Source organism: Pseudophryne corroboree, chromosome 10 (genome assembly GCF_028390025.1).
Source record: "Pseudophryne corroboree isolate aPseCor3 chromosome 10, aPseCor3.hap2, whole genome shotgun sequence".
NCBI lineage: Eukaryota > Metazoa > Chordata > Amphibia > Anura > Myobatrachidae > Pseudophryne > Pseudophryne corroboree.
The window spans coordinates 346,341,025-346,362,254 of NC_086453.1; the positions used below are offsets into that span (position 1 = coordinate 346,341,025).

Sequence of the window (21,230 nt, forward strand, 5' to 3'; positions counted from 1 at the left end):
GAAGTCCAGACATTTGTAAAGGGAGTGCTGCACATCCAGCCCCCTTTTGTGCCTCCAGTGGCACCATGGGACCTCAACGTGGTGTTGCAGTTCCTAAAATCACACTGGTTTGAACCGCTTAACAAGGTTGAGTTGAAATTTCTTACTTGGAAGGTGGTCATGTTGTTGGCCTTGGCATCGGCAAGGCGAGTATCAGAATTGGCGGCTTTGTCACACAAAAACCCCTACTTGATTTTTCATGTGGATAGAGCTGAATTGAGGACACGTCCGCAATTTTTGCCTAAGGTGGCTTCTTCATTCCATGTGAATCAACCTATTGTGGTGCCTGTGGCTACAAGTGACCTGGAGGATTCCAGATCCATGGACGTAGTCAGGGCCTTAAAGATTTATGTAGCCAGGACGGCTAGAATTAGGAAAACAGAGGCCCTGTTTGTCCTGTATGCGGCCAATAAGATTGGCGCACCTGCTTCGAAGCAGACTATTGCTCGCTGGATCTGTAATACGATTCAGCAGGCTCACTCTACGGCTGGATTGCCGGTGCCAAATTCGGTTAAGGCCCATTCCACTAGGAAGGTGGGCTCTTCTTGGGCGGCTGCCCGAGGCGTCTTGGCATTACAACTTTGCCGAGCGGCGACTTGGTCGGGGTCAAACACTTTTGCTAAATTCTACAAGTTTGATACCCTGGCTGTTGAGGACCTAGCGTTTGCTCAGTCTGTGCTGCAGAGTCATCCGCACTCTCCCGCCCGATTGGATGCTTTGGTATAAACCCCATGGTCCTTACGGAGTCCCCAGCATCCTCTATGACGTAAGAGAAAATAAGATTTTAAACCTACCGGTAAATCTATTTCTCCAAGTCCGTAGAGGATGCTGGGCGCCCGTCCCAGTGCGGAAACTCTGCAAGACTTGTATATAGTTGTTGCTTACATAAGGGTTCTGTTACAGTTGGAATCGGTCTTGGACCGTTACTGTTGTTGTTCATATGGTTAACTGGTTATGTATGATCCAGGTTACATGGTATGATTGGTGTGGGCTGGTATGAATCTTGCCCTTGGATTTCTAAATCCCGCCTTGTATTGTCCATCTCCTCTGGGCACAGTTCTCTAACTGAGGTCTGGAGGAGGGGCATAGAGAGAGGAGCCAGTGCACACCCATTGTCAAAGTTCTTTTAGGTGCCCTATCTCCTGCGGAGCCCGTCTATACCCCATGGTCCTTACGGAGTCCCCAGCATCCTCTACGGACTAGGAGAAATAGATTTACCGGTAGGTTTAAAATCGTATTTTTTCTAACCTTTTATGCAAGGAATTAACATTATCATTTAAAACCTTCCACATATCCATCCAATCAGGTGTCGGCGCCGTCGGCGGAGACACCACATTCATTTGCTCCCGCTCTGCTTCCACATAGCCTTCCTCATCAGACATGTCGACACAAGTGTACCGACACACCACACACACAGGGAATGCCCTTTTTGAAGACCGTTCCCCCACAAGGCCCTTTGGAGAGACAGAGAGAGAGTATGCCAGCACACACCCCAGCGCTATAAACCCAGGAATAACACAGTAACTTAATGTTAACCCAGTAGCTGCTGCTTATATTGTGTTTTGCGCCTAATTATGTGCCCCCCATCTCTTTTTTCCCCTCTTCTACCGTGTATCTGCAGGGGAGAGCCTGGGGAGCTTCCTCTCAGCGGAGCTGTGGAGAAAAAAATGGCGCTGGTGAGTGCTGAGGAAGAAGCCCCGCCCCCTCGGCGGCGAGCTTCTGTCCCGCTTAAATATGCAATTTTTGGCGGGGGCTCATACATATACACAGTGTCCAGCTGTATATATGTTTAACTTTTGCAAAAAGAGGTCCCAAATGCTGCCCAGGGCGTTCCCCCCCCGCCCTGCACCCTTACAGTGACCAGAGTATGTGTAGGTGTGTGGAGCAATGGCGCACAGCTGCAGTGCTGTGCGTTACCTCAGTGAAGATTACGGAGTCTTCTGCCGCCTGTGAAGTCTTCTTTGCTTTTCATACTCACCCGGCTTCTGTCTTCCGGGTCTGCGAGGGGGACGGCGGCGCGGCTCTGGGATCGGACGGCGAGGGTGAGATCCTGTGTACGATCCCTCTGGAGCTAATGGTGTCCAGTAGCCTATGAAGCAGGACCTAGCTTTAGAGAGTAGGGCTGCTTCTCTCCCCTCAGTCCCACAATGCAGGGAGTCTGTTGCCAGCAGAGCTCCCTGAAAATAAAAAACCTAACAAAATACTTTCTCTCAGCAAACTCAGGAGAGCTCACTGAAAAGCACCCAGCTCGTCTGGGCACAGTATCAAACTGAGGTCTGGAGGAGGGACATAGAGGGAGGAGCCAGTGCACACCAGAACCTAAATTCTTTCTTAAAGTGCCCATGTCTCCTGCGGAGCCCGTCTATCCCCATGGTCCTTACGGAGTCCCCAGCATCCACTAGGACGTTAGAGAGAAAAAATAGCCTGCTTGGGGTACCTGAGATTCTATAAATTGTCATCTTTGTCTGTACACTTATATAATGCCTACACCTATTGCCACCTGTGCTACTCACACTAGTACTTCTCATCCCTATCCTACTCACACTGGTATACCCTCACCCCTATACCACTCACACTGGTACGCCCTCACACCTATCCTACTCACACTGGTACACCCTCACACCTCCCCTACTCCCGCTTATACCACTCACACTGGTACACCCTCACACCTCCCCTACTCCCACCTATACTACTCATACTGGTATACCCTCACACCTATACCACCCACACTGGTACACCCTCACACCTATACCACCCACACTGGTACACCCTCACACCTATACCACCCACACTGGTACACCCTCACACCTATACCACCCACACTGGTACACCCTCACACCTATACCACCCACACTGGTACACCCTCACACCTATCCTACTCCCACTGGTATACCCTCACACCTATTCTACTCACACTGGTACACCCTCACACCTATACCACTCACACTGGTACACCCTCACACCTATACCACCCACACTGGTACACCCTCACACCTATCCTACTCCCACTGGTATACCCTCACACCTATTCTACTCACACTGGTACACCCTCACACCTATACCACTCACACTGGTACACCCTCACACCTATACCACCCACACTGGTACACCCTCACACCTATACAACCCACACTGGTACACCCTCACACCTATCCAACCCACACTGGTACACCCTCACACCTATCCTACTCCCACTGGTACACCCTCACACCTATCCTACTCCCACTGGTACACCCTCACACCTATCCTACTCCCACTGGTACACCCTCACACCTATCCTACTCCCACTGGTACACCCTCACACCTATCCTACTCCCACTGGTACACCCTCACACCTATCCTACTCCCACTGGTACACCCTCACACCTATCCTACTCCCACTGGTACACCCTCACACCTATGCTAGCCACACTGGTACACCCTCACACCTATGCTAGCCACACTGGTACACCCTCACACCTATACTAGCCACACTGATACACCCTCACAGCTATACTACTCACATTGGTACACCCTCACACCTATCCTACTCTCACTGGTACACCCTCAACACCTATCCTACTCCCACTGGTACACCCTCACACCTATCCTACTCCCACTGGTACACCCTCACACCTATCCTACTCCCACTGGTACACCCTCAAACCTACTCTACTCCCACCTATACTACTCCCACTGATACACCCTCACACCTACTCTACTCCCACCTATACTACTCACACTGGTACACACTCACACGTACCCTACTCCCACCTATACTACTCACACTGGTACACACTCACACCTCCCCTACTCCCACCTATACCACTCACACTGGTACACCCTCACACCTATCCTACTCACAGTGGTACACCCTCACACCTATACTAGCCACACTGGTACACCCTCACAGCTATACTACTCACATTGGTACACCCCAACAGCTATACTACTCCCACTGGTATACCCTCACAGCTATACTGCAGCCACCTACACTACTCACACTGGTATACCATCACACTGGTACACCCTCACACATATACTACTCACAGTGGTACACCCTCACACCTATACTACTCACACTGGTACACCCTCACAGCTATACTACTCACATTAGTACACCCCAACAGCTATACTACTCCCACTAGTATACCCTCACAGCTATACTGCAGCCACCTACACTACTCACACTGGTATACCCTCACACTGGTACACCCTCACACCTATACTACTCATACTGGTATACCCTAACAGCTATATTACTCCCACTAGTACACCTTTAAACCTACCATACTCCCACCTATACCATTCACACTGGTACACCCTCACAACTATACTCCAACCACCTCTACTATTTACACTGGTACACCCATACACCTACCCTTCTCCCAAATAGCACTCTTTCACATACACCCTTTTCTTAAGTACACTACTCACACATGTACACCCTTGCATCAACCTTTCCCCAACCTACAATACTCACACTGGCACATCCTCACACCTTTACCTATTGCCACCTATACTACTCCCACTGGTACACCCCAACACCTACCCTACTCACATGGGTACACCTCTCACACTTACCCTACTCCCACCTACGCTGGTACACCCTGACACCTGTACTTCTCACATCTATTCTTCGCACATTGGTATAATGTCACATGTACCCTACTCACACTGGTACACTCTTATAACTACTCTACTGCCACATATACTACTTGCATTGGTACAGTCTCATGCCTATCCTACTCCCACCCATATTATCCACAGTGCTACATCCTTGTGCTTATTCTACTCACACAAGGACATCTCAGATCTACCTTACTGCCACCTATTCTGTTCAGACGGGTACGCCATCACGGCCGTTCTACTCCCACACCAAACTGTGCAGTACCTTCCCTCTGAGCCACACTGGCTCCTCAATTTTGCCATTTTTCCAATATGATTACACAAGGAGAGCCATCCAACCATTTATTTTAATGATACATATTTTGACTACCTTGTATGTCCCTGTTTTATGTAGGCTGTGTTTTCCCACTGTCCAGCACCGTTGGGCAATGTGCAGCCTCACAGTCATTGAGAACAACAACAACGCAGGCTGTCAAGCTTTTCAGCGTGTTATCTGGTGTCCTGCCAATGTGGACAAGTTAAAATCTGTTGAAGAAGTAGTTACTCGGTAATAAATTAAAAACCAGTTTGTTATTTCTAGTGATATAGAGTTTACACTTTCAAGAACTGTCAAAGACACAACTGGGACAGAATGCGGTCACATATCAGCTCACTGAGGTATGATCTGTGCTACTTAATTCCCCTGGCTAACCTTAATACCCCCCCACCGATTCCCGGATAAACAGTATAACCAATAATGCTCAATAAATCTCATTTCTTTATCTAATATAACAACTGAAGCAACACTGAGCATTTAATTGTATGTTGAATACTTAATCACCTTTGTTCCTTCACTTTTAGGTGGTTTTGTTTCCAAGCCAGAATGTTATCCTACCTGCGGAAGAAGCTCAACATTCCCCTGGCAGACCACCAACACCGCCGGGCACGGCTGGTGTCCAAGGACGGAAGATGTAACATTGAGTTTGGCAATGTGGAAGAGCAATCCAGGATAGCCTTCTTGTCAGATATCTGGACCACTGTTCTGGACTTAAAATGGAGGTACAAGATGACCGTTTTCATTTCAGCTTTTCTGGGGAGCTGGTTTCTTTTTGGACTGCTGTGGTATGCTGTTGCCTACCTGCATAAGGACCTCCCTGAGTTTAACCCCTCGATTAACCACACCCCATGCGTGGAAAATATCAATGGGTTGACTTCTTCCTTTCTCTTCTCTCTGGAAACCCAAGTGACTATTGGCTATGGGTTCCGCTGCGTTACAGAGCAATGTGGCACAGCAATATTCCTACTGATAATTCAGTCCATTCTGGGGGTAATCATTAACTCCTTCATGTGCGGAGCTATCCTAGCCAAGATCTCAAGACCAAAGAAAAGGGGCAAAACAATAACCTTTAGCAAAAATGCAGTCATTAGCAAGAGAGGGGGGAAACTTTGTTTGCTTATTCGAGTGGCAAACCTACGGAAGAGCTTGCTGATAGGCAGCCATATTTACGGAAAGTTGCTGAAGACCACAGTAACACCAGAAGGGGAGACTATTATTCTGGACCAAGTAAACATAGAATTCCTAGTGGATGAAGGAAATGAGAATCTGTTCATTGTTTCTCCGCTGACAATCTACCATATCATTAATAAAAACAGTCCCTTCTTTGAGATGTCAGCTGAGACAATGCTTCAACATGATTTTGAGCTGGTGGTTTTCTTGGATGGAACAGTTGAGGCCACAAGCGCTACTTGTCAGGTGCGAACATCCTACATCCCTAATGAAGTGCTATGGGGATTTCGATTTGCACCGATTGTATCGGAAACCAACGAAGGCAAATATCGTGTGGACTTCAGTAACTTCAGCAAGACAATTGAGGTGGAGACTCCACATTGTGCTTTTTGCCTCTATAATGAGAAGGACGCTAAAGCAAAGCTGAAGAGGGGCTACGACAACCCAGCCTTTATCGCAATAAATATATCGGAAACCGGGGACACTAACGAGACTAAAATGTAAATCAAGAAAATGCGCAATGGAGGTAAAGAGCCTTAAAAATGGTGGCAAAAGGACAAAAATATCCCCCATCTATTTACAGAGCAGTCATTCAGGCCAGGTCAGGTCGATATGCTTTAGGCCAGTAATGGCTAACCTTGACACTCCAGCTGTTGTTGAACTACACATCCCAGCATGCCCCTTCATCAGTTTTAGCATGGCCAAATAGCAAAACTGTAGCAGGGCATGCTGGGATGTGTAGTTCAACAACAGCTGGAGTGTCAAGGTTAGCCATCACTGCTTTAGGCTCTGCTTCCTGTAAATGTAAGTGTTTTTGTTGCCCAATTGTCTCACAGCTTTTCTTTTTATAGTATTCAACTTTATCCTGAATTACTAGACCTACTTTTGTCAACAGTTTTTACTATAATTTCTCATTTCCCATCAGATTCTTCAACGCTAACTTTCGCTGAGAATTGAAACTGCCACTGTACTTTGTTAAATCAGCGAGCTTCTAAAACTCATTCAATACATGGGGGCTGGAATTCAATCGTTTTTTTCGCAGCCGCCATTAGATGGCACCCGACGTCAGCAATTAATTGTTCTGCCGTTCAAGCACCATTTTGCCACAGAAGACACATTTTAATCTTGCAGGAGCAAGAAAAAAATAAGTGTGCAAAGTGCAAACTCAGCACTCTGGATGTCAAAACAATAGTTTGGATGCCCATAGCAGGACTTTGGACGGGTTTAGCCGTTTTATGCGGCTAAATCCTGTGTTTGGGCGCGACATGCGCAATTTGTAACCCAAACACAACTGAATACTGACAATCGTTTGGGCATCTAAACAGTCCCGTTTAGATGGGAAAATAAGACCCCCAAAACAATTGAATTCCTCTCACTGTCACAATTAAAAGTTTCACTAGATTAAAGGAATTTACTAAAAGCATCCCAAGAAGATTTTTAATTCCTTTTTTAGAGTTCCCTGGAGATAAATTTTATTTATCCTCCACTGAAAATCCACAAATGCCATAGAAAACCTACTTGCAGTCTGATTGTAAAAAGGCACTCACTATCTTACAGGTAACCTGTGAAAACTCTAGTTTGTTTTATAGTGTCAAACATGACTTTAACTTCTCACCTGACACACATAAACCACCTTTAATAATATTGGGGCAGATGTATTAAGCTGGAGAAGGCATAAAGAAGTGATACACCCAGGGCCGTCTTTTCGTATGGGCTCAATGGGCTCTTGCCCAAGGGCCCCAAGAGTATAAGGGCCCTAGGCTGATAGCTGAGGGTCCCCTCTTTCCAGGGGTACCAGATTTTTGAAAATCGGCCCTGGGGAACCGGAGATATCCAACGTGAAAGCAGTGGTCCCCATCTGAGCCTGTTAATTGCTCTTCCCAGCCAGATATCTCAGGTTCTGTCTGACTTAGAGTTTTTGTGAGGGTATAATCCAAAAGCTGGGACTCTTCCCTTTCAGTGGACACTGGTAGCTTGTCTCTACTATGCCCAGAACCAGAGATATCAGCCTTCCAACAGCTGGTCCCTGCTCCAGCTCCACACGCCTAATATGAAGTTTTTTATTTTCATCTGTGAATTGCTCTGGCACCTGAACTCTGATCCCCAAGTCCCCAGTACCTCCTGACATGTGTCCCCAGTACCTCCTGAAAGGTGTCCCCAGTACCTCCTGAAAGGTGGGACTCTTTAGTGTTTTTAGCCCATTCAAAGCTAAGAAATATATTTTCAGGAACTGGAGATATCTGCAGTCAAGTAAGCTGCTCTCCCACCGGAAAATTATGAATATTAAGCCAATCCCACTGTCCACCCTCCCCTACGTATTAAACACCCCCTACCACCCTTCATTCAGCCCAATGCCCCCTTCTACAGTTTAGACTCATCTGTGCAGTAAAGGAGTAATTAGCAGAAATGACTGCTCCAGGTCCTACATGCTCAGCGGAAGATAAAACACCCCCTACCGCCCGCAGGACATCAAAGCTGCCGCTGAGGGTACCCCCCACCCCTACCGCTGGAGGATAGGTAGGGGGCCCAGTGCATTGCTGTGCCCAGGGGCCTACACTGCTGTTAAGACGGCCCTGGATACACCAGTGTTAAGTGCAAGGTGAAAAATGCACCAGCCAATCAGCTCCAATATGTAAATTACAGTCAGGAGCTGATTGGCTGGTGCATTTATCACCTTGTACATATCACTGGTTTATCACTTCCTTATGCCTTCTCCAGGTTAATACATCTGCCCCCATTGTGAGATATTGAGGTCTATGTACTACGAAATAGAGAGATAAAGTGAACGAAGATAAAGTACCACCACCATCAGCTCTTAACTGGTATTTTACAGGCTGTGTTTAAAAAAAAGACAGGAGCTGTTTGGTTGGTACTTTATCTTCCTCCACTTTATCTCTCTCCAAAGCTTAGTACATAGTAGCAAGACTTGGTGTATGTGGGTGTCATATCATACCAAATCTAAGCAGCACCCTTACATAAAAAAGGGACAGATTGCAGTTGTGTAGTGATCAAATAAAATTAAATCTACACATTTTATTGGAAATCATAATGGTTTAATTTAAATCATCTACTAACAAGAAAACCACTGGCATGGCTATGGGAACATGTTTTGCTCCAGCACATGCAAATTCTGATGGTGGTGGTGGCGGTGGGGGTTGAGAGAATTTAACAAAAGAAGGATAATTACATTTCGTGGAGGTGCTTAATAAATAATGTGACAATTTGGAATGGGGAGATTGCAATACTAAATAGGATTGCTAAATTCTTACTATCAACAGCATGAATTTCATTGGTATTACGGACCACATACAGGACTGTCACTTGGCGTATCGCAAAGTGTTGACAATAATATCCATCAGAGAGTAGTCAGCAGTCCCCAGCCAACCTAAGAAACTCAATGTATAAGGAGGAACTATCCCCTAAATACGCTTTGAAGATCAAAAGGAGTTATGCAGGAGTTATACATGAGGTTCCTGGAGAAGAGATATGGAGATAATAAGCTTTTTATGAAGTCTAGAGAGTAGAGGCAATACCATAGCTGTAGAGAAGATTAACTAATACAGCATCCAAATGTATAAATAAAACTAAAAGCTAAAAATTTCTGAGAGAAAAGGCCATGAAAAGCCTCCTTTATAGAAGACTGGCTGGAACCAGTAATGTACTAAGCTACTTGCACAACTAAGACTTAAGATTTCCTGGGATCCGGTATGATATACCTACAGACAGGGTGCCAGCTGTCACTATACCAAAAGCGGCATCCCGCCTGTCAAAATACTGGCAGCGAGGTCCCTTGCGGGCTTGCTGCGCTCGCCACGCTGCGGGCCTGATGGCGAACTTCGGGCTCGCCACAGGTTCTATTCCCACTCAGTTGGTGGCGTGGACCCACCAACAGAGTGGGATTTAGGGCTGGGTGTTGGGATGCTGTCCGTAGGCATAATGCGGGCTGTTGGGATTCCGGCGTCATGCTTCTGAACGCCGAGGTCCCGACGGCTGGCATTTTGACTGCATCCCGATTTCCTGTACTACAGTATACAGGCGTAATACAGAGGACAAATATTTACAACCTGGTCTGTCCATGGTGAAGCAAACAAGGACAGGCACTATATTACAAGGAATGAATACCACCTTGTAATTAGGAAAGGGGCACATTAAAGTAGTTACGATAGAGATGCACTGGATCTATAGCTTTAGTAGTTTAGCCCTAGAGGGACTGAATATATTTTTATAACTACAATTTAAAAAAAATTATATATTTTAAAAAATGTAAGTTGGTTGTTCTATTTTTTTTTTTGTATTGTATGTAGACAGTATACTGTTACACTGGCATCAGACAGAAGTAGTCTGTATCATCATTATCTAGGGGTGTAATGGTCATTACCGTTTACGGTCTTTTCTGGTACCAATTATATACTGTATATATGTATCTTTTAAGCATTCACATTTATTGTGGATATATTATGGATTTGCACTGATTTTTTAGTGTTCTAAGTGGAAATTGCTGTTTGGATTTATTGGGGATTATGAAGAATGGGCAGCCTGAATCACAAGCAGTGACGGAACACATTGGGGACACTGCAGCAGTGATAAGGCGACATCGCCTCTGACGTGGAGTAAAACTAATCAGCCTGCGATTGTGTGCCGGAATCACCATATGGACGCAGAGACACAGGTTCCAAGGAAGGGGGCAATTCCCCTCACAATCTTGTACACTGCTAATAAAATCTTTTAGGTCTGTATTACTGTGTACCAATAAATACTACAAATCACTCATGGTTCTGTCAATGCAATGCACACATAAGTACAAATACACTCTGCCGGGGAACCATAAGATGTTCCCTAAGCGATGTCCTGCAGGTGAAAGCCCACGCTCACCATGTAAGGCTTTGTATAAATTACCATTTCAAATAACACTGTACATGAGTATGGAGCTGCCAATGAGTGTGACAGACGGAGGCTACAGAGGGTGGGGAGGACTGCAGAAAAGATTGTCGGAGCCGTTCTCCCCTCTGTTCAGGATCTCTACCTGTCCAGAGTCAAGAAGCGTGCAGGGAAAATTGTGGCAGACTAGCTGCACCCTGGTCACGTCCTGTTTGAAACACTAAACCTCACACGTCAGATGCATCCATGCGCCACTCAAGCACACTTATCTTATAAAATAAAGACACAACAACTGTAATTGGCGTGAAAGGGGTCAGCTTTTATTTTCTGACTGAGAGGGAGGCCTATTAAATACTAAGACTAAAATGCAGACTTCCCTCTCTAACTAAGGTGGCGGGGAGAAGAACGGTTAAGCATGATAAACGTAACATGGGTGATCAATGTTATAATACAGAAAAACAAGCAATAAAAACATATGTGTGAGGGAGCCTTCTGCCCCAGATGTTCCGGGATCGGCGTCCTGCCTCCATCCCTGACATCGAAAATCAAAAATCCAAGGACAGGGGTCGACCTTCTGCCACTACCCCTGCCCACCAACAGTTGCAGGGACGGAGGTACGCTCCGCCCCTACATGGTAAAAATTGGGCCACCGGCCCCACCATCCACATATGTTTATACCAGTTATATGGACCCACTTGGTAAAGCGATGCCCGTAAACTAATTATGAAACTATAAAATTTTCCTAAAAGTACACCCAAACTTACTAACCTTGAACTCATAATTAAAATTAAGTAACCGTTCAGAAACCGGCCAACTGCCAGGTTACCAACCTGCCACCGCCACCTACTCCTAAAAGACTAACTAAAGGGATCTAAAAAGCAGAATGAAACTAACCAAATAGACCTAACGGACTAACGCAACGGAAACCCAAGAAAAAACTACCTAAAGGGGCCTAAGAATGTGAATAATGACCTCCAAGAAGATCAGCATACCAGCCGACGACAAGATGCACCCCGTCATACCAGTACTGTGATGGATCATGGAAGGAGATACCACGGAGCTGCACGACCAGGCCGCCATGCTGGAGGACAGCACGACCGCCAAACGCATTGACCCGCCTCCGCATTAGGTCAATTGCCCCGGGGTTAAAGGCTCCATGCAAAGACCGCCGAGGGACGATGTATTACCAGAGGTTTAGGCAAAACGGCCAGTCGGCCCTAAGTTCGACAGCTGACGTCTGATCTCGAGGCGAAGGTCGAGCCCAGTGAGGCGCACCAGATCAATGCCACCCAGATGAAAACCAGAAACCGCGGGTATCCAAATCGGCCAATTCCAGCAGGCCGTCCCCAGCGGAGGCCTCTACGCCTCCACCAGCGCACAGCCTGCAGCTCCGGCCGGGTTGTGTCACAGGCCAGAGCAGACACGAACAGCCCGTAGATGTATGAATGGCCGTCAAATCATATAAAGTTAGTGCGGATTTAACCGCCGTCCTGCAATAGAAGGGTGTGACGCAGGTTAATAAACAAACTAAAGATAAAATGAGTGGTAGATGGGCAACCTAACTGCTTCCCTAACGGGGAGGATGTTTTGGGGGGGAGGGTCGCCCAATTTGACTTGAGGCAAAAACACAAAACTTCGTTAGCCGGCAAAAGCCATAATTAAAACCAACGATAAAACAAAAATTCCTCAAGGCCCCCGCAATCGCAAAGTGCAACTGCGACGAGCGGCTAGTCCTCAAAGGGGCGCACTGGGAGGAAAGAGCCTGATACAGCATACCAGACCCCCACCTACCCAGTGCCCGGACTTCGACTTCGGACCAACCCGCCGCAGCGGCTGCTGACGCAGCGCCGATGCGGAAAGAGTGAGTCCCAGTGTCGGCCGGAGATAGACCCAGGTACAAAAGACAACGCTCCAAAACCGACCGAGAGATATATCTGGACAACGGGGAACCGTCACGATGGACGAGCCACCCGGTGGGCGTTGGAGGCCGAAGGGACGAATAAGGCCGGGCCGCGGCACTGGACAAATGCCCCGCGCACGAGTCCGACCCACTCGAACCCACTGCCCCCTGCCGACTACGTCCGTCTTGGAGCGCTGAATCCGACACCACAAACCGTCGGGGCATATGACGACGCCAGCATGGGCGAGGCTGAAGTCCGAGAAATGGACCCCAGCTCACCCACCCCTGAGGGCACCATGGAAGGCCATCGTAAAGGCCACCATGAAGAGGCGAACCTTGAATCCCCATATCGTATCCCCGTATCCTTGTATCGTGAGCGCTGAATCCCACACCCCAAACCTTCGGGGCGTACGTCGACGGCCTTTATTGACTGAAAGGAAGGCCTATTAAATCTAAACTCGGATGAAAAACTCCTTGACGAACTAAGGGACAGGTGAAAATATTTATCACCCATATCCGATAGCAGACAGCTCATGAAAATAAAATATCTCAAAATTATAATTTAAATGATATCCTAAATGTTGGAGGGCCGTCTGCCCCGATGTTCTGGGATCGGCCTCCTGCCACCATCCCTGAGGGCCTGCTACCCAGATGTTGTGGGATCGGCCTTCTGCCACCATCACTGAGGGCCTGCTACCCAGATGTTGTGGGATCGGCCTTCTGCCACCATCCCTGAGGGCCTGCTACCCAGATGTTATGGGATCGGCCTTCTGCCACCATCCCTGAGGGTCTGCTACCCAGATGTTGTGGGATCGGCCTTCTGCCACCATCCCTGAGGGCCTGCTACCCAGATGTTGTGGGATCGGCCTTCTGCCACCATCCCTGAGGGCCTGCTACCCAGATGTTGTGGGATCGGCCTTCTGCCACTATCCCTGAGGGCCAGCTACTCAGATGTTATGGGATCGGCCTTCTGCCACTATCCCGGAGGGCCTGCTACCCAGATGTTATGGGATCGGCCTTCTGCCACCATCCCAGACATCCCGAATCCAATGCAAATGTGGGCCAACTGTCCGTAAAAGCTGCAGGAACCAAAGACCTTTGGGCTAAATCCTCCAATCCGCACGCAGAAGCAGGACAAAAGTCCCCTTGGATTAGAGCTGCAGGAGCTAACTGCCGAAACCACTGCAAGTCGCCGCGAGAAAGGGTATCATCAATGTTGTTGCGCTCGGCCGGGACATGCTTGTCTCGCAACGTAATGTTGTTCAACCAACATACCAATACTATCTCACGAAGACCCGCAGTCCAGCAAGGATGTGGACTCCTGCCTAATGATGGCAAAAAACCAAGCCCAAATTGTCGCACCAGAAGACCACCCGTTTGTTACGCAGGGCATAGCGCCAGAGTGCCACCGCGCCCAGCATGGGAAAATATCCAGCATCCGCAAGAATCGCAAGCACCAGAGGCGTACGCGAGAAACTCCAAAGAGGAGGTGAAACGAAACTAGAAATCCGTCCCAAATACATAAGCCCCTCGAGTGCTAAACTAAGAAAATGATGAGGGCGTATAATCCCAACTGTCGCCCGTTCCAATTTTCCACAGAAAAACTCTACTCATTGGGATAACCTTCCAAGCAAAAAGAAGCGGGCCCAAGAAGGATTGAGCCTGTTGTAGAGTAAGCTTGTCCGCGGCAAGCTCATAGAGGAAACCATCAGGAAGACGCAACACATTGTCCCCAAGGAGCCTACAGAGACCATCATCTGAATCCCGAGGTAAACAAGGAGGCGGAGGGACCCTGCCAATGGTCACCGCAGTAAGACGATGCAGCGAACAAAGCCAGGTGGGCCGAGCAAAAGAAAATCCCTCAAGTAGTGCGACATACCCCGCTCGCCCGTCGCCCGCTGCAGACCCCAGCGGAGGAAAGAACTGCACCATGCAAAGTCAGCGCACGAGAGAGAAAAAACCCCCACAGGGAGGCAGCGATGGATGTATTAGCCATCATCCAGTTGAAAACCCATAAATCGAAAGGCGAAAGGGTGCAGCGGGAGGAACAAAATGCTGACGCGATGTTTAATTCACACATCACCGCCCCCGAACCAAACGACCGAATGGAATCTATGGCCGAATCAAACATACCGATTGGTAAACGACCCTACCTGATAATAGGGATAGCCTCATAAACCGATGACCCGAGAGGACAGGAAAGATGGATGAGAAAGCCTATCATCCCGGCCAACGACAATGCAGCCGCAACCTTCTGCCGGAGGACGCCCGGAAACTCCCGAGCCGAATGCAAGTTCATACTAGCCCCGGGACCCGCCAGTCCATGTATCGGCAAGAGGAAACGAGGTGCGCAAACCCAGTGTAAGAATAGGGCGTCCACTGGCCGCGGGAAACCGTCGCAGCCAGGGTATGAGCGCCCGAAGTCTAATTGGGGTGGGGGCCGGAATTACCCCTGCGCCGTGTACTGGGGCAGTCCTTGATCCCGAGGCCTCTGCCACAGCTGATCAGGAGAGACGAATGTGACACCGCCGCCCCAAACCGCGTTGGGCAGGATTGAAAGTGAAGCATTAACCATGCCCTGTGCGCCATGAACCCCCTCCAAAGCCGGCAGAATGAGAGGCAGGTCGTGGAACATATACTTCTAACCGAAGGTATAGATCTGCCGCCCATGCCATTCGCGACGGAAGTCCTCGTAGTAACGCCGCCAAGGATGGTACCGCACATGTATATAGAATTGATGGCACATGATGTTCATGTGTTCGTCCGGGCGCGTCTCTGATTAACACGCCGCAAGGATAGACATGATCTAACTCAAGTCGGGTAGGAGCGCAGAGCGTCCTCGCTGCCCCGGTCCTTTGCTTAGTTGAAAGCAAGGCTATACGAGCATCGCTAGTAATGGCAAAATATACAGATAGGCCCTTACGGATCCAGTCTTGGACCCGGGGCCGGAGACCACTGTGCATTTCCATGTTGGCGCAGTAGCCAGTAACGGAGTCCGACTCCGCCAACACGTGCGAGGCGGAAGAGGTGGAATGCCATCGCTGCCGCCGTTTTTTTGACGCTTGACCCTGTCCCAACCATCGTCTTAGGAGGACACCCTCTGAGGACGTGGAGGCAAGGGAAGAGTCCGTGCCCCGATGCCTGCGCCTATCGCGCCTGCCGTTAACCCTACGCGCTGCTATAGGAGCGGGACTGAGTACTAGCTTTCTCCCCCCACTATGGGGGGGGAAAGTGCGCTCCCCTTGGACCAGTCAGGGTCCGAGGAAGACTCACCAGTACGAGGGGGAACTCCATCTTTCCCAGCAGCCGACGTACGACTTGTGGATGCGCCGCCTGACTACATTCCTGGCCCAACGTCCGCGGCTGGGGAAGCAAAAGAGAGACAATGTTCCCCTATCGAACCAGCAGCCGCCGGGAGTGGGGTAGGCGGGGCGACCGACGAGGCAGAGGACAGGGGCGGGATAAGAGATTGCGCAATGCTATCCTCCAAAAAAAAAGCGGTGGCCAGACACGGTCCCCCGGGTACGGAGGATAACAAGGGAGCCACCGCCGACACGACAAAGGCACAAATGGCTCGAAGATCAGACCCGGACGCGAGTTGCGCGCCCCACGGGAGGGTTGAAAAAACTCCCGTCGGGAGCAAGGACTCCGATGATCCCTCACTGTATGTACAATGGCACGTCCGCTCCGCTAACCCCCGACCGAAAAGGCCGCGCCGCGACCTCCTCCCATCCCGAGCAGTAGCCCCAGGAGGAGAAACCGGAGAATCGCCAGAACTAGGCATGTCCACGTCGGACTGAGGGCTATCCGTTGCAGCGACGGAAGCCGACAACCGGACGCGGGGCGGGATTCAGAACGCACGCCTCCCGCCGTCCCCGTATGAGACCGGTAAGGGCCACACGGTCACGGCTGGCGGTAGTACGAAGTGGCCTGCGAGCAGACCCGGAAGGGGCTATCCCCACGGGTCCAGCCACGGCAGGAGAGGCCAGGTAGCCCGTCACACCGCGGGAGGACGCGGCACGCCCCTGGGCGACAGATTATTACAATGGCCGTCGCCAGCACCAGGCCATCCGAAGCCGCAGAGTGTATGTTGCCCCGCCCTGCCACAGGAGGGAGCCTGCCGGCGAGCGTGTCACCCAGGGCGCAGTAACAGGCCTCATATGGGTCCCTGTAGCCCCCGTGGAGGTAGTGGCACGCGCGCGCTGGCCAGACCCCTGGCGTCTGGCAGCCGCGCGGTCCCCCCCTCCCTCCTGCTGAAACCATATATTGCCCCCATTGTTTACCACAACCACCCCTCCCCCCCCGGGCGGCCGAAGCGCAGGGCGGGAGACTGTTTCCCGGCCCCCACGTGGCCAGGCCGTCCAGCAGCAGCCTCGAGCGGATCCAGGGACGGCAGGACACCGTCCCTGGCAGGCCGCATCAGACAGCCGCGGACCCCCCTTCGCTCCGTCTAGCGCCGCAGCCAGCGGCGGTGATGGAGAGGAGAGTGAGGCCTCAGGGAGCGCGGGCGGGTGCCGTGCACCAGACAGCCGCGGACCCCCCGTCGCTCCGTCAAGCGCCGCAGCAAGCGGCGGTGATGGAGAGGAGAGTGAGGCCTCAGGGAGCGCGGGCGGGTGCCGTGCACAGCCGCGCGCGCCGGAGCTCCAGCCCAGCAGGGAGCACAGGTCTACCCCGTGACGGCCGAACATCAGAGTCCTTAAGCCGTGCGGAAGCTGTGTGGGGAGCCGTGCGGGGAGCCCTGCGCTGCGCCTGAAGGTATGGGGAGTTGATAAGGAGAAAAGCAGGGGGATAGGGGAGCCTGCAAAATGCAAGGATAGGAGTAGAGATAGGAGAAGGGGATATAAAGGGCAAGCAGAGAGAGGGTAGATAGGGAGAAAAAGGAATAAAGTGCTGGAAAAAGGAAAGACTTTTAGAATTAAATTGATAACAAAAGGAGTTACTTATCAGTGTCACGAGAAGAGCTGAAAAGAGGGAGGAAGTAACCTGTCAGCAGCCTATATGTATGACAGGCCAGCCCCTATACATGATCCAGCCAATCAGCCCCTCGGACACTCTGTCCACGTTCCTCCCACCACAAAACATTAACCCCTTCCAAGCCAAGGTGATGCACTGAGCGGCGCTGCGGAAGCCCCGACGGTGCGTTTATGCTGCTGCGGTCACAGTATGTTCCCTACGCAGTCTTTCCATCAGGCAGGCGTTATAGGTCCATTCTCGCCAAGTTGACCAGAACCAAAAAAAAGCTTCTTTCCGCTACCTGTCCACTTACTAAATTATGCCTAACAAGTCTGGTACAATGAACTGCTATGTAATTGTAAACAGTGTTTTATACTAATGTGTGTTATGTGTGTATGTGTGTTTTGTTATGCCTTTTCCTTTTATGTTATTTTGCGAAGCATTGTAAACAGCAAACAATTCCTACTATACGCGAGTATACATGGCCAATAAAGTCAATTCTGATTCCGATGAGCAGGACATAGTGCTCGCACATGCACAGTCCTTTATTGCCCAACATTTCCATACAGAGAATACTGGAGCCGATGAGGCCGCAAAGGCACAGTGAAAGGTTTCCCCTGTTCGGTTCCCCATACTGCACATGTGCACAATACTGTAAGTCTCAAGAGGTCGTCACCGAATACCACAAGACTAAGTAAGCATAACACCATACGGAGAGGTTTGCTTTTAAAAACATCTACAAGCCTACCGTAGTTTTATAAATTGAACACTGATCGCAGTCCCTATAAACACTATTAAAGGGACCACATGAGCAATCATTTACTTAAATACGGCTTACCCGTTTACAAGTTGCATGAAAAAATGGTAACCACTTTTTCCATCGAAAACTACTGAAGAGGCATATCACTGGCATATACACAGAGCCTTAACCCTGTGAGTTACAAACATCTATTACACCAACAGGTCTTGGAGAACCCAAGTGATAAAGCATTTCAATTATTCCGGAGAGAATATTCCACTCCTGAACAATGAGTTATGTTGCACTGCAGGTGGGGCAGATGCAAAATGTCAGAGAATGGAGGGGCTGTACTAGCTGATCTCTAAATTGCAGTGTAACAATAAAACTGCCCAGAATGTGTGGGCTACGTGCAAATACAGTATTTACCCTGCATCCGAAAAACATTAAATGCGTTTACACCCCTTGTATTGTAACATGGTTGTTCAGGCAATAAGTTCTTTGTTTGGGATGTAGTTGGCATCAGGATGCCGGCAGTCAGAAGACCACCATCGGAATCCCGACACCGATGTCCCATCAGTCACAACCCCAACCGTGAATATCAGGGGAAGGGTTAGGCCAGAGGTTCACAAACTTTTGTGAATCCCTGCACCCTAGAGTATCAGAATTTTTTTCAAGGCACCCCTAGGCCAAAAGAAAATATGAAATTCAGTAAATTGTCTTTATATGTCATCCTTAGGCTATGTTATGTGGTGACGGACAAGATTCACTTTTGTTTGTCCACATATTTTATGACTGGCGGCCACCAGCACTGGTTTTGCCTATTACATTTGACCATAAATAATTTGAATTGGTCCTGGACCACCAATCCAAGGCCCCCCTGCAAGTGTTCCGGGAACCCCAGGGGGCTGCGGCACACAGTTTGAGAACCACTGGGTTAGGCTGTGGCAGGGAAAGGTTAGGCTGCGGCAGGGGAGGGTTAGGGTAAGCTTTAGAGATGAGCGGGTTCGGTTTCTCTGAATCCGAACCCGCACGAACTTCATGTTTTTTTTCACGGGTCCGAGCGACTCGGATCTTCCCGCCTTGCTCGGTTAACCCGAGCGCGCCCGAACGTCATCATGACGCTGTCGGATTCTCGCGAGACTCGGATTCTATATAAGGAGCCGCGCGTCGCCGCCATTTTCACACGTGCATTGAGATTGATAGGGAGAGGACGTGGCTGGCGTCCTCTCCATTTAGATTAGAAGAGAGAGAGAGAGAGAGAGAGAGAGAGATTGACCTGATTTACTGGAGCTTAGGAGTACTGTAGAAGTGTAGAGAGTGCAGAGTTTACTAGTGACTGACCACAGTGACCACCAGACAGTGCAGTTTTATTTAATATATCCGTTCTCTGCCTGAAAAAAACGATACACACAGTGACTCAGTCACATACCATATCTGTGTGCACTGCTCAGCCCAGTGTGCTGCATCATCTATGTATATATATCTGACTGTGCTCAGCTCACACAGCTTATAATTGTGGGGGAGACTGGGGAGCACTGCAGTGCCAGTTAATAGTTATAGGTTATAGCAGGAGCCAGGAGTACATATTATATTAAAATTAAACAGTGCACACTTTTGCTGCAGGAGTGCCACTGCCAGTGTGACTGACCAGTGACCTGACCACACTGACCACCAGTATAGTTAGTTAGTAGTATACTATATTGTGTGATTGCCTGAAAAAGTTAAACACTCGTCGTGTGACTTCACTTGTGTGGTGTTTTTTTTTTAATTCTATAAAAAACTCATTCTGCTGACAGACAGTGTCCAGCAGGTCCGTCATTATATAATATATATACCTGTCCGGCTGCAGTAGTGATATATATATATTTTTTATATCATTATTTATCATCCAGTCGCAGCAGACACAGTACGGTAGTTCACGGCTGTAGCTACCTCTGTGTCGGCACTCGGCAGTCCGTCCATAATTGTATACCACCTACCCGAGGTTTTTTTTTCTTTCTTCTTTATACATACATACTACTACATCTCTTTATCAACCAGTCTATATTAGCAGCAGACACAGTACGGTAGTTCACGGCTGTAGCTACCTCTGTGTCGGCACTCGGCAGTCCGTCCATAATTGTATACCACCTACCCGTGGTTTTTTTTTTTTTTCTTCTTTATACATACATACTACTACATCTCTTTATCAACCAGTCTATATTAGCAGCAGACACAGTACAGTACGGTAGTTTACGGCTGTAGCTACCTCTGTGTCGGCACTCGGCAGTCCGTCCATAATTGTATACCACCTACCCGTGGTTTTTTTTTCTTTCTTCTTTATACATACATACTACTACATCTCTTTATCAACCAGTCTATATTAGCAGCAGACACAGTACAGTACGGTAGTTCACGGCTGTAGCTACCTCTGTGTCGGCACTCGGCAGTCCGTCCATAATTGTATACTAGTATCCATCCATCTCCATTGTTTACCTGAGGTGCCTTTTAGTTGTGCCTATTAAAATATGGAGAACAAAAATGTTGAGGTTCCAAAATCAGGGAAAGATCAAGATCCACTTCCACCTCGTGCTGAAGCTGCTGCCACTAGTCATGGCCGAGACGATGAAATGCCAGCAACGTCGTCT

General features: G+C 49.0%; 2 protein-coding genes across 9 annotated transcripts in view; one reads left to right on the forward strand and one right to left on the reverse strand.

Moving 5' to 3' along the window:
- KCNJ5 (potassium inwardly rectifying channel subfamily J member 5) overlaps positions 1–21,230 on the reverse strand; it is a 356,956-nt gene that overhangs the window by 246,610 nt on the left and 89,116 nt on the right. The window lies entirely within an intron of this gene.
- KCNJ1 (potassium inwardly rectifying channel subfamily J member 1) lies at positions 5,510–6,637 on the forward strand. Its single transcript, XM_063941963.1, has one exon. It carries the CDS (start codon positions 5,510–5,512, stop codon positions 6,635–6,637), a length of 1,128 nt encoding a protein of 375 aa, XP_063798033.1.